At 45.0% G+C, this 13,042-nt stretch overlaps 1 protein-coding gene and 2 non-coding genes across 10 annotated transcripts; all 3 read left to right on the top strand.

The window, feature by feature from the left end:
- Positions 1 to 174: 174 nt before the first annotated feature.
- On the top strand, positions 175 to 13,041 carry DDX39B (DExD-box helicase 39B). 8 transcript variants are annotated; one of them, XR_011995386.1, is made up of 12 exons: positions 175 to 910; positions 1,023 to 1,201; positions 2,444 to 2,737; positions 3,537 to 3,664; positions 3,960 to 4,052; positions 7,325 to 7,508; positions 8,599 to 10,488; positions 10,981 to 11,112; positions 11,857 to 11,966; positions 12,066 to 12,210; positions 12,348 to 12,495; positions 12,818 to 13,041. XR_011995386.1 is itself a non-coding variant. In XM_072727454.1 (12 exons), exons 2-12 carry the CDS (start codon positions 1,183 to 1,185, stop codon positions 12,832 to 12,834), a joined length of 1,389 nt encoding a protein of 462 aa, XP_072583555.1. In that variant the 5' UTR covers positions 175 to 910; positions 1,023 to 1,182; the 3' UTR covers positions 12,835 to 13,041. The 8 variants fall into 8 exon arrangements, 6 of the variants coding, with proteins under 6 accessions (XP_072583555.1, XP_072583558.1, XP_025846187.1 ...); XM_072727454.1 differs by having other exon boundaries at positions 8,599 to 8,717; XM_072727457.1 differs by having other exon boundaries at positions 2,388 to 2,737; positions 8,599 to 8,717.
- LOC112913830 (small nucleolar RNA SNORD83) lies at positions 1,908 to 1,982 on the top strand. Its single transcript, XR_003233745.1, has one exon. It is a non-coding gene; the product is annotated as a small nucleolar RNA SNORD83 (small nucleolar RNA).
- Positions 7,560 to 7,636, top strand: LOC112913832 (small nucleolar RNA SNORD83). Its single transcript, XR_003233747.1, has one exon. It is a non-coding gene; the product is annotated as a small nucleolar RNA SNORD83 (small nucleolar RNA).
- Position 13,042: the final 1 nt, after the last annotated feature.

Here is a 13,042-nt window from a genome sequence, read left to right as displayed (position 1 = left end):
GCAGTGGATAAATACTGTTGAATCGACGGATACTTAGGGTTGGAAAAACTGCCCTTCTACCACACGATTCTTGGGTCACTGTTCTCTTGGACACAGAAAACAATGCCTGCTTCACCAGACCGAAGACTTGAACCAATGAGGTAATCCACAGTGTAAATATTAACCAGACTCCTTAAGCAGAGAGGCAGGATACAATGGAGAACAAAAGGTACTTGTATCCTGGCTCTGTCAGCTTACTAGCTGTTACTTTGGACATGCTGCTTCGTTTGCTTGTTACAGGATGGGACTAATGGTACCAATTCCTTAGTGTTAGATGACTAACTGTGGTCAAGGGCCAAACGTTTGCTGTCATTTTTGTGGACATCACATCTGACTTACCTAGCATATCAAAGACTGGGGTATCGAAGGTTTCTTTCAGGATAAAATTCAAGGTGAATAATGGGGCTGGCCTGCTGGAGGCGGGGTTGGCGACATTCTGATTGAAATAATATTTATGGGATACTGTGTAACCCTCGAGTCCTACCATTTATTTTTAACACCTGGAGACGATCCAACCCGTTGGTTGCAGAACACCTTCTTGACTCGAATTTCCTGCCCATCAGTCAATTACACGGGCCAACATTTTGGGAAGACACCGCCCACCGTCTCCACCGCTGGGGAAGGGGTAGGGGAGGACCCGCGGGCGCAGCGCAGGCTCACTCCTTCCCCTTAGCTGGGGTCAGACTAGCTCCAGCGAGGACGCGCCGGGTCACCTTGACTACCGGGCGGAGGACCCCGTGGGAACTCTCAGCCCCCGCCAGCCTGTTCCCGAGCGGGGCGCCCACGGAGGGGTGACCAGAGAGAAGACCTGCCGGCAAGAACCCGAGGGAAGAGGTGAGGGACGCGGAGTGGACGAGGACAGAGAAAAGAGGTAACAGTGGGAGACGATGCTAGTTTCCTTCAAGGCTTTTGTTACTTGCAGTAGCGAAGGAGTTAGAAGTGCCTTAAAAAAAAAAAAAAATTCACACAGGCGTTTTCTAAAGGCAACCCCGGAGCGCGCGGAACTATTGCATCTGAAAGGGTCTTCTTCCGGTCTCTCGCGCCTGCGTGCTGGCAGGCGAGAAGGCGAGACGCCTGGGTGAGAGAAGGCGAAAACCGGAAGTGAAGGCAGAGTCCCTCTTTCGTCGCTGTTGCCGCCGCCATATGCGCTCGCCTTGCTCAGGTAAGCTTTGGCCCTCGGTATCATCCGCCTCCATCTGCGTTTCTTTGCGGCCATCCTGTTCCCTGGACTCCTGATACCCCTTCCGCAGGCTATAGTCTGGTCCTTGGGGCCTAGTTGGGTCATTATTTCTATTGCTTGCATCCCTTTTCAGAGCTCTAAGAGTTTCTGGAGGGGGGGTAGCGATGCTAGGGGGCCCAATCCAAGATGGTGGCCCCAGCGCCATTGTGTTCTCTTCGCTCACTGCTTCTTCGCTTGGGCTTCTCGTTTATCCGCGGCCCTAGCTGTGGTGAGAGGCGGCGTAGATGTCCTCTAGTCCGGGGCATTTGCGGAGGGCGGGGCTCCTTTCACTTTTCCTCTCTTCTGTGGGTCCTCTTAATGGCCCAAGGTGGGAACTGGAGGAGGAGCCGACTACTGGGCCTGGTTGGACCCTTCTGTGAGCTCACCAACCATCACTTGGAACATTTTCCACTTGTTCATGCGTGGTGTCATTTCGGTTATCGGAGAGGAGTCTGATCTGAGGAGCAACAGAAGACCCTTTGCAATATAGTTCCTGGTAGAGCTGGAGCGAATGCTGTCTCTCTCTCGTTCTATGGAGAAGAGAGGAGTACTTTCCCGTCCCAGCCACGTCTTCTGTACCCCCTCCCCCGCGTTACACGGGGACCCCTTAGACACCGGGAGGTTCCTGGGGAGTGGGAGGTGGATGGCAGCCACATGATGTTATTTCGAGGAGTGAGCGCTTTGCGCAAGGATGACCTTAATCTATCACCAGTAACTGATGGCTGCTTTGTTAGGGAGATTACTAGGAAAGCAGAGAGGTCCTTTGAGGATTTTTCAGCACTTACCTTGTCATCTCCATTCTTCACTCCGTTGTCCTACTTTGCTTTTCGTTACCCGTTTTCTTCATTATTGTTGCTTACAGATGAGGAATTCATAGGCTGGTTGTCCCCTTCCTACTTCCTGTTTAATGCTATTCTGATCCTAATCTTGTTGAAAAGTTGTGTCTCAACCACCTCACTTGGGACCACGGTGTTATGTTTGTTGTTGCTTTTATGTTTTGTGTTCCTGTTAGTTTTATCCCCAGGTAAAGGGATCACAGTTTAGGGAAAGTGGGAAGAGTGTGGGGATGGAAAAGAGGGGCGAAGGCTCTGCTCCTGACTAATAAGTCTTCCATCTATTTTTTTCCTAGCTCTTCTATCACAAACTAGGTTTTTTTTTTTTTTTTTTTTTTAACTTTTGCTCCAGCCCCCACTCTCCTCCTCTGTTTTTACTTATTCTGCGTGAACCCATCCAGAGACCCATCTCCTTCTCGCCCTGCCGGCTCAGTTATGGCAGAAAATGATGTGGACAATGAACTCTTGGACTATGAAGAAGATGAAGTAGAGACAGCCGCTGGGGGAGACGGGTCTGAGGCCCCTGCCAAGAAGGATGTCAAGGGTTCCTACGTTTCCATCCACAGCTCTGGCTTTCGTGACTTCCTGCTGAAGCCAGAGTTGCTCCGGGCCATTGTTGACTGTGGCTTTGAACATCCATCAGAAGGTAAATTTTCTGCAGGTCATAGTGTTCATTAGGCTTTCTAAGGATACAAGAAAAAGGTGTGCTAAAGAGTCACTTAATGTAATAACGTTCTTATTTAGGCTACTTTAGGAAATAAAGGTCAAAAACTATTTCAGCAGTAGGAAAGATTTATATAGATTGGTTTTTTTTGTTCATGATAACATGAAAAGGCTAGTGACCTAAAAGCAACTTAGAGCTTTGTGCTTGTGACCAGCACTTATTCTTGTCTACTTGTTATTAATTTTGTTGTTTAGGTTTCTAAATTTGAATTTCCTGAGAGGACTGGTTGGACCTTTAGTCTCTCCCTGTTGGGCCAGGCCACCTCTGGTCTCTGGAAATCTTAATAGCTGGTCTAAAATGGGTGGCTTCTGGATCAGCTACCAACCCCTTCAGAGTTGCAACGTTTTGTAGCCTTAAAGCAAGGGAAGCTAAGTAGGAGAAATGGCTTGGGGCAGGCAGTCACATGTCCTGGATTGTTACAGATTAAGGAAAGTAGGGACAGAGTCAGAAGCACCAAAGGTGAACTGTTGGTAGGTGCGAGAGGGTTGTTTGCAGTTTGGGGGGGGGGGGGCACTGGAGTTGGAGGAGGCTAAAGCTAGAAGGAACTAGGAAGGTCTATCTGGTTTTGAGATAAATCTGAGGGAGCAGAGAGGTAGAAGGGGTCTGGAAATTGATAACCATTTAAGAAGGGGTGAGAAATGGGTTTGGCATGGTGAAAAAAGGTTGTGGAGTTATCTGGATACTGAAGTCTAATTTATCTTTTTTCTCCCCCTGCTTCTAGTCCAGCATGAGTGCATCCCTCAGGCCATTCTGGGAATGGATGTCCTATGCCAGGCCAAGTCAGGGATGGGAAAGACAGCAGTGTTTGTGCTGGCCACACTACAACAGTTGGAGCCAGTTACTGGACAGGTACACCTGGGGAGAGTGCTATGGAAGACATTTTTGGTTAGGAATATTGGAGAAGGGTGTTTTGTCTCAGCTGTGTGATGCTTTTAGAGCCATGAGTGTTTGTGGCTAAGATGAACTCTGTCACCTTTGACTGATGGCCCTGGGGGATATTACATAGTAATCATGGGGTTAATGGTTTAGATCTCAGAATTGAAGTAATTTATGATCTGTCAGATGTGCTTTTGTGACAGTTGGTTCCCCAGAGGGGATAGTAAGGATATACTGTTTATCTCCATGTACTCCCCCTCCACCCAAGGTGTCTGTGCTGGTGATGTGTCACACCCGGGAGTTGGCATTTCAGATCAGCAAGGAGTATGAGCGCTTCTCTAAATACATGCCCAATGTCAAGGTAAGCCAAGATAAACCTGGGAGAGTGTGGGGAGTTGGAGACATTGAAGACTTGTAGACCAACAGTCTTCATTTTCTCAGATGATTAACTTTATATGAAGGTCATTTACTTGTAATAGCTGGTCAGTTTCTGCAAACTTTGGTGTGCAAGAGATTTACATTCTATGGTTTACTTGAATACACATATCGTTCACTATATTCCAATTTTGGAGAAGCTTTAGTTTGTTCTTAACACATCATGTTAATATAGCTAGCAGCAGGAGACTGCATGGAATGGGTTCTGGAGGATGTTTACCACAGTACTATACTTGGGTTTACTACTTTTTTATACTGACTTTGAATGATTTCACTGTGCTTTGGTTGACAGTTTGAGAATTCTAGGGTGTGTGCAAGAGAAGGCTGGAAGCTTCAAAATATCTCTTAAGTGTGTGGTGTGTGAATTTTGAGGATTCTTTAAAATGGCAGAAAATTGAAAGATATTTAGGGGCCACAACAGACTAGGTTTGGGCGGTTTTCCATATATAATCTTGATTTTCATAGTATGGTTCCCAGACCTCTGGTTAGAGCATCATTTGGAAGCCTGATGGAAATGCTGAATATATGGGTACCATCCCAGACCTAACTGAGTATAAACATGCATTTTATTTTATTTTATTTTATTTTATTTTATTTTATTTTATTTTATTTTATTTTATTTTTTTAAACATGCATCTTAATACAATCTTCAGATAATTGGAGTTTGAGAAGCACTGATGTGTATAACCTCCTACTCTCCTGACTAGGATGTGGTGAAAAACAGTACTTTTGTTTGGATTGTTGTGATATTCTCCTGTTACTCATGTGTTGAGTCCTAGCCCTAAACTAAAAATAGTAATTCTTAAAAAAGATTTTATTTAAGAGAGCAAACATACACGAACGGGATGGGGTCGGGTGGGGAGGGAGGTCTAGGGAGAGGGAGAAGCAGACTCCCCCTCTAAGCAGGGAGTCCCACATGGGGCTATATCCCAGGACTCCTAAGATTGGGACCTGAGCTGACACTTAGTGGACTCTGCCACCCTGGCACCCCTAAATTAAAAGTAGTCTTAAGAACCAAAGTAGTAATAACAATGTGGGGGTAAACATGCAGTAAACATGCTGAAGTAATAGAAGGTCTCATGATGAAAAGATTTGTGTTCTCTTACCTCTAATCGGACTTCATAGAAGGTAATCATTCGTTAACCTTTTTTTTTCCTTATGGTTCTGTGACACCAAGTATTAGGTACTATTCTCTCGTTTTATCACCTTATGAGTGTTTTTTATTTCTTTTCACGAGAGATTGGTTACGATTTTTTTTGATATTTGAAGATTAATTCTTTAACAATAATTTAAGTGTCGTGTGCATGTGTGTTATGCATATCTCCTTATGTTGTAGCTATCCTTAGCATTTCTTTTATGTCCTTTCATTGAGCAGGCTCGATGGCCTGTTGATTCTACAAAGTGGAAAACCAGAAAATGGTTTCCACTGTTATGACCGTTGAAACATTTATTGTTGGGCTCATTAGTGAGTGAGGATTGTATTTTGACCTCTGTAGGTCCAATTTAGCAGATTATGCTGCTCAAAAGAGAATTTTTTTTTAATTTTTTTTTTTAATTTTTATTTATTTATGATAGTCACACAGAGAGAGAGAGAGGCAGAGATACAGGCAGAGGGAGAAGCAGGCTCCATGCACCGGGAGCCTGACGTGGGATTCGATCCCGGGTCTCCAGGATCGCGCCCTGGGCCAAAGGCAGGCGCCAAACCGCTGCGCCACCCAGGGATCCCAATTTTTTTAAAGTTTATTAGTTTTTTTAATCTCTACATCCAGGATGGGGCTTAAACTCAAAACCTTGAGATCGAGAGTCACATGCTCTTCCAACTGAGCCAACTGGGCACCCCAAAACAGAATATTTTTGGTGTTAAGATCAAATTGTCGTGACATTTTCTTACTTTTTTTTTTTTTTTTCCTTACTTTTGTTTAAAATTGTGCTAAAGTGACTTGTCTGAGGTTGGGCTAGTTTTTTGTTTTTTTTTTTAACATTTTATTTATTTATTCATAGAGACACAGAGAGAGGCAGAGACACAGGCAGAGGGAGAAGCAGGCTTCATGCAGGGAGCCTGATGTGGGACTCGATCCCAGGTCTCTGGGATCACGCCCTGGGCTGGAGGCGGCGCTAAACCCGCTGAGCCACAAGGGCTGCCCAAGCTTGGGCTAATTTTACAGAATATCCTACCTCTGGATTTGTCTGGTTACTCCCTTATGGTATTAACTTGTTCTTTTTTTTTTTTTTTTTTTCCAGTATTTCCTTTAACTCAAATATGTATTTGAAAACTCAACTAATTGAAGTTAAACATTTTTGGCAAGAATTGTTCAGAGTTGATACACTGTATATTTCCTGTTCTTCAGCAGACTTGGTTGTCCCATAATTAGTGCTTTTAGTTTTATCAAAACAGTCTGATCTTGTAATTGATTTTTCATTCTTTGAAGCTGGAAAGCAGTTTCTGGTGTTATTCGATACTATAATAATAAGGCTCAGATTCTCAACAAATACTCCCATAATGTTTTTAATACGGAGTAGTATGTGTAGCTTAAATCAATAATTTGGTAGGGTTTGTGCAAAAAGGCATTTGGAAATCTGAGTTCAGAAGCACTTGGATGGCTTAGGTGGTTGAGCATCCGACTCTTGATCTTGGCTCAGGTCTTGATTTCTGGGTTGTGAGTTCACACCCTGATTGGGTTCCACACTGAGCATGGAGCCTACTAAAAAAAGAAAAATCAGAGTTTAGGAAAATTTGATGTTCTATGAGGCATTTTGTGGTACTTTGCACTCTGGTGATTTCTTGCTGTCCTCTTTTTTTTTTTTCTTTAAGTTTTTTATGTATAATCTACACCCAACGAGGGGCTCAAACTCATGATCAAGAGTCACATGCTCTACTGACTAAGCCAGCCAGGCACCCCTTGCATTCCTCATTCTTGGAAGTCTGGCCATAGCACTGTGGGAAGGAAGATTATTAGATTAAGTCTGAAGAATGCTAGTCCTAACTACCTTGATTAGCCACATAACTACGCAAGACACTTTTGTTTCTTAGCTTCAGTGTTTGGGAAACGTAACAAGAATTTTAGATTTGCTGACCTTTGATGTTCCTTTTAGCTTTGAAATGTTCTAAGAATTCATGTAGATTAAATTTAAAGGGTGGGAACTGGGGAGATTGGACTCTTTCCTTGTGAGACCATATTTTCTCCTGGGTTAATACAGGTCGCGGTGTTTTTTGGTGGTCTGTCTATCAAGAAGGATGAAGAGGTGCTGAAGAAGAATTGCCCGCATATTGTTGTGGGGACCCCTGGCCGCATCCTCGCCCTGGCTCGAAATAAGAGCCTCAATCTCAAACACATTAAACACTTTATCTTGGATGAATGTGATAAGATGCTTGAACAGCTCGGTGAGTGACAGTGCTGGGGTGAAGCTAGTGATCTGGGAGTTGCCCTTTAGAGCCAAATGATGTTTATTTGATAGAGGAGCACTTTAGTGCCAGGACGACTCTTAATCTATCACCCATGACTGATGGCTCTGGCTCTCCTGTTGGTTTTTGTTAGGCTTTTTAAGCAACCTTGGTGATCAAGGGGAAGGGTGTTTTATCCTTTCTTTCTGTGATGGAGAGTTCTTTTTTCTTTGAGGGGATTAACTTTGCTGATTTTTTAGACATCAGTCACACCACTGTTCTTTGCCTTTATAGATTCTTATGCTGGGTGTCTGGGGAGATAAACTGCAGGAGGAAGACCATTTACTTTCTGGCATCCCCTGCACATATATCAGAATTTGTAACTGAATAGACCTAAGTGCTAGGATTAATGTGGAGAGTTTATGGGATTTTCTGTAATTCAGTGTTCCACAAGAAAAGAAAATTGTAACTCACATTTAATAAATGAGTGGAAAATTGGAGCTCACATTTAATAAATGAGGGAGTGGGGATGGACATAGCCCCAGGGATAAGTAGTTCCAAGTGATCTTCGGTTATTTTAGATGGTGAACTATAAGATGGGTTCTGGGTAGAGAGGTCTTATTTGCCTGGCTGGATAGGACAGTGATCCAGAGGAAGCATGGACTGGACTTTGACAACTAGAATATAATTATGTGTGCAGTATTTGTAGACAGTTGGGGTGTGGGGAGAAAGTAGGGAGAAGGACCTTGTAAAGCATCTCTCAAGGGTCTTAGGTTTGTGAGCCTCTGCAGTGGACTTCATCTCCATATCATACTTGTGAGATTTGGAGTTTCATTATCTTCTTGCCTGGCTAAAACACATAGTGCTGGAATTTGGTCCTAGGTCTTTATTTCAAATTTTCCATGTGTTACTGCAGTGGATGTGATTTTATGGTGGTTCGTGTAAATAGAGTACCTGAGACAAATCTTGGTGGGAAATGGCTCTTGCTTACCCATTTCCAGCAGTTTCACCTCATTGGGGAGGCTGTCTCCGGTCTTTGTCTATGACATTTCCTTCTTTCCTTCTAGGATTTTTTTCCTTTTTCTTGTAGACATGCGTCGGGATGTCCAGGAAATTTTTCGCATGACCCCCCATGAGAAGCAGGTCATGATGTTCAGTGCTACCTTGAGCAAAGAGATCCGTCCTGTCTGCCGCAAGTTCATGCAAGACGTAAATACCCTTCTACCTTCTCTCCCTCCACTCCCCGCCCACTGCCTCCTCCCCTTCTGCGCCCTCTTCCTCCAGACTCCCTTGTCCTTCAAATGCCAAGAAGGGGGCACGTGCCCATCTGGGAGTGATGACTCCTTGAAGAGACACACAGAGGCAGAGACAGCTAGTGTTAGGGTCTGCGCGGGCGCCAGGGAAACTCCGGAAGACTTGGTCGGGTTAACTTGAGAGCGGGTAGTGTTCGACCTTTTTTTTTTTTTCTCATCACAGCATTTTTGAACCTCTTCTTCCTTTTTGGGGGAGGGCAGGATTTTCTGCCCTACTACCCACCCATCGTCTCCTACATACCCCTTTACAGCCACGCACCCTCAAGGTGGCATCGAGCAGACAGTTGGAGCCTTCTGCTCCCCAAAACTCAACCCCCCGGTGGCAGGAGAGCAAGAGAGGGACAGACAGATGGCAGGGCATGTCCAAAAGAAGAGCAAACAGCACAAATGAATCCGCTCCCTCCCCACCTCCAGGGGTGGGGGCCTTTGGCACCTCAGTCCCCGATCCCTTACTCCTTCCGTCCATACCTCCTCGCACCCATCCGGAATATCGGCTGATGTGAGCCGGCAGCGGAGAAGCACCATGGAACGGCGGGGGAAATGCAGACGGCACCCAGCGGTGGATGGCGGCAGCGGAGGCCGCGGGGAAACCTGACCAGGAAGCTGAGGACCAAACCAGCCTCTTTTTCTGTTCCCGGTTTTTTTCCTGAATCCAAGGCGTGCCGTGCTCCCTGTTTTTCCCCATATGTGTTGGGGGGAGGGGTGTCCTGAAACGGGGGGTAGTTTTTTTTCCTTTTTAAAACAATTTTTTAATACTCCAAGGAGAGGGATATGGGAAAAGTAATGTGAGGAGCTCCACTTGGATGTAACCAGGTGGGTGTTAGGGTTTGGCGCTAGATGGGCCCTATTGTATAAACAGTGCAGTGTATTCTTTCTCATCCTGTACTGCTCCTTCCCATGGGATGTCAGTTACCTTTAGTTATACTTGGGGCTCGATTTGAAGGAGACCATGAAGCTTCATTTTGAAAAGCCTGCTTTTGCAAGCCTGCTTTCTGGGATTGGGCTTCTGGTTCTCTCCCGTGCCACACTCATCCTTTCCTGAAACCTTGGGCCCTGGGTGTTCATGTTAATTATGTCCCCAGGTTAGTGAAGAGTGCTAGGAAACTTGGACTCAGGAGTTGAGTCTTGTGTCAATTTGTTTTTTTATGCTATCTTCCTCCCCTTAACGGGTTTTATGTGTGCGTGTGTGTGTGTGTGTGTGTGTGTGTATACATACATATATATATTACAAGATGGTTGTATATCTGCTGCTCTGAATTTGTTTCTTAACACCATTTATTGGTACTGTCCATGTAACACTATAGTTGATTTGACTCCTAGTTCAGAGACCAGTGCCATCTGAACTATTCCCTTGTGGTCTGAGGGCGAGTTGTTACTCATCCTGAGTAACTTGTCATGGTATTTTTGACTATGTTCATTTTAGCATTCTGATCTTAACAGATAATCCACCCTCCTGATGTGGATCTGATTCTCTTAGTTGTTTGTTTTTTTCCTTAATATTTTATGTATTGATTTGAGAGAGAGCAAGCACAAGCAGGTGGAGGAGCAGAGGGAGAGGGAGAAGCAGACCCCCCACTGAGGAGGGAGCCTGACTCGGAGCTTGATCCTAGGACCCTGAGATCATGACCTGAGCCGAAGGCAGACGCTTAACCGATTGAGCCACCCAGGTGCCCCCTGATTCTCTTAGTTGGGAGAATACTCAAATGGAGCAATCCCTGTCTTCCCCTCTATTTTTATAACCAATTGTGGTGGAATTCCTGACCTCGAGTCCCCATGTCCCACCAATTCCCAGGTGTTTGGATTACATTTTCCCTTTGGGGATCCTCTCCCATTGTTTCTTTCCTCTGCTACCTCCTTTTGAGGTCATGGCATCTTGCCATTGGGTGGTCTCACTGCTCCTTTTCAAACTCCTTGCCAGGTTACCTTCCCGTGATACTTGGGCAATCTTAAAACAACTGATAGGAAGGAAATTAGAGCTAACGTGGAAGAGACCACATTAAAATGAGGGTATTTTTGGGGGTGTGGTGGGGTTTTCAGTCTTCTCTTTTCCCATCCCCCAATGGGGTGTATTGGAGATCAAGTTCCTCCACCCCCCCAGGTTTAACCCCCCCACTCTGCCCTCCTCCCGTTCCCCCCCTACTCCCCCCTCCCTCCCCCAGCCAATGGAGATCTTCGTGGATGATGAGACGAAGCTGACGCTGCATGGGTTGCAGCAGTACTACGTGAAACTGAAGGACAACGAGAAGAACCGGAAGCTCTTTGACCTTCTCGATGTCCTTGAGTTCAATCAGGTCAGTTGTTCAAAGTCCAGTAGGGGGATGAGCACGTCTCCAACTGTAGCAGAAACCTGGTTAAGTACCTTTTTATTGAGGATATGACATAGGTGATGTGAGCGAGAACAGTGGGGAAATTACCTTCAAATGAAATTCTTTTAAATGAGAATTTAAATGCCTTTGGTGCTTAGTGTGAACAAGATGGGAGCTGCTGTTCTGTTCTTTGGCTGTCACAACCAGGTATTGAGTAAAGAAAAATCTCAAAATCTTTGAGAGGATTTCATAAACTTGTAAAAGTTCCAAAGTATCTTGGGTTTCTTAGGTTTTTAAAATTTGTTTTTTCTTGTACTGTTTACTGAGAGGAAATATTCCACTACTTTACCTGCTGTGGTTCGTTTGCACCAAAAACTTTCTAAAATTAAGGTAAATTGCATATGTTTGATGTTTTTGATGAGCAGAAACTACTCTCCACACTTTAAATTTTTACCACTTTCATTTTTACCATTAGCTTCATTCTTGTCTCCCTAACATATCTGGTAGTTTTAGTTACTTTTCTCTGTACCTTCTCTTCAGCATGTCTGCTCAGGAAAAATCAGAACTGAGTGAGAAAGGCTAAGTTGTATTTAGAACAGAAGAGGAATATGTAATGGGGATTGGAGAAGTTTCAGGAAGAGTAAAAGAGTAGTTACTGAAAACTCTTCTCACACTTAATCTCTCACTTATCCCACATGGACCCATGTCCCCCAACTGTCACACACCCAGGTGGTGATCTTTGTGAAGTCTGTGCAGCGTTGCATTGCCCTTGCCCAGCTGCTGGTAGAGCAGAACTTCCCAGCCATTGCCATCCACCGAGGGATGCCCCAGGAGGAGAGGTAAGTCAGAAATGGAAAGATGTTTTGTGTCCTTGGGAAGGAAAAGAGACCGTTGAAGCGAAGGGACTCAGTATTTTTCTAATTTCCTTTCTCACGAAGGCTTTCTCGGTATCAGCAGTTTAAAGATTTTCAACGACGAATTCTTGTGGCTACCAACCTATTTGGCCGAGGCATGGACATTGAGCGGGTGAACATTGCCTTCAACTATGACATGCCTGAGGATTCTGACACTTACCTGCATCGGGTAAGCTCCACACCCACACGGGCATTCCAGTGTCCCTTCCCCCTGATTTTGTATCTTCATACCTGATAGCCTCTCCCTTCTTTTTGGATGTCTTCCTACTTCGGGATCTCCCAGGACTATCCTCTGTCTCCTTCCAGGTGGCCCGAGCAGGCCGGTTTGGCACCAAGGGCTTGGCCATCACATTTGTATCAGATGAAAATGATGCCAAGATCCTCAATGATGTGCAGGATCGCTTTGAAGTCAATATTAGTGAGCTGCCAGATGAGATAGACATTTCCTCTTACAGTGAGTATGGATCTTAAGAAACTGGCTCAACTCCAGTCTCCTTGTTCTTTAGTGTGTTTGTCTTAAATCCCATCATGTACATAAAGAGCCTTTAGTGTGTAACAGGCACTTATTATGTCCCTTGGATCTTGATGCCCCTGCTGGGATGTTTAGTTGACCTGTATGTCTCTTTTCTTAACAAGCTAGTTTATTTTTTCCTACCCCCAGTCTATCCTTTGCACCCACAAACTACAGACATCTGCATGTAGCGGGGGGTGGGGGCATGTTTTCTGCCAGCCTTGCCTTTTCCATGTCTTGTAATTGTGCCATGTTTTCTCTCCAGTTGAACAGACGCGGTAGAGGACTTACCCACCCATTTTGGAATGTGACAGTCTGTCCCTCTTCAGGAGACGACAGTAGGCATGGGGTGAAGGAGACACTACTGCCACCTACCCGTGACAACCCCCACCCCCCACCCCATGGCTTCCCCCTTTTGCATCACCACCACTCCTGAATCCCTGTTTCCTGAATTGTCGGAATTTTTTTTTTTAACAAAACTAAAAAACAC

This window comes from Vulpes vulpes, chromosome 1 (assembly GCF_048418805.1).
Source record: "Vulpes vulpes isolate BD-2025 chromosome 1, VulVul3, whole genome shotgun sequence".
In the NCBI taxonomy this organism is placed as follows: Eukaryota; Metazoa; Chordata; class Mammalia; order Carnivora; family Canidae; genus Vulpes; species Vulpes vulpes.
Note: the sequence above shows the minus strand (reverse complement) of the source record. Positions and strands in the feature narration are given on the sequence as shown.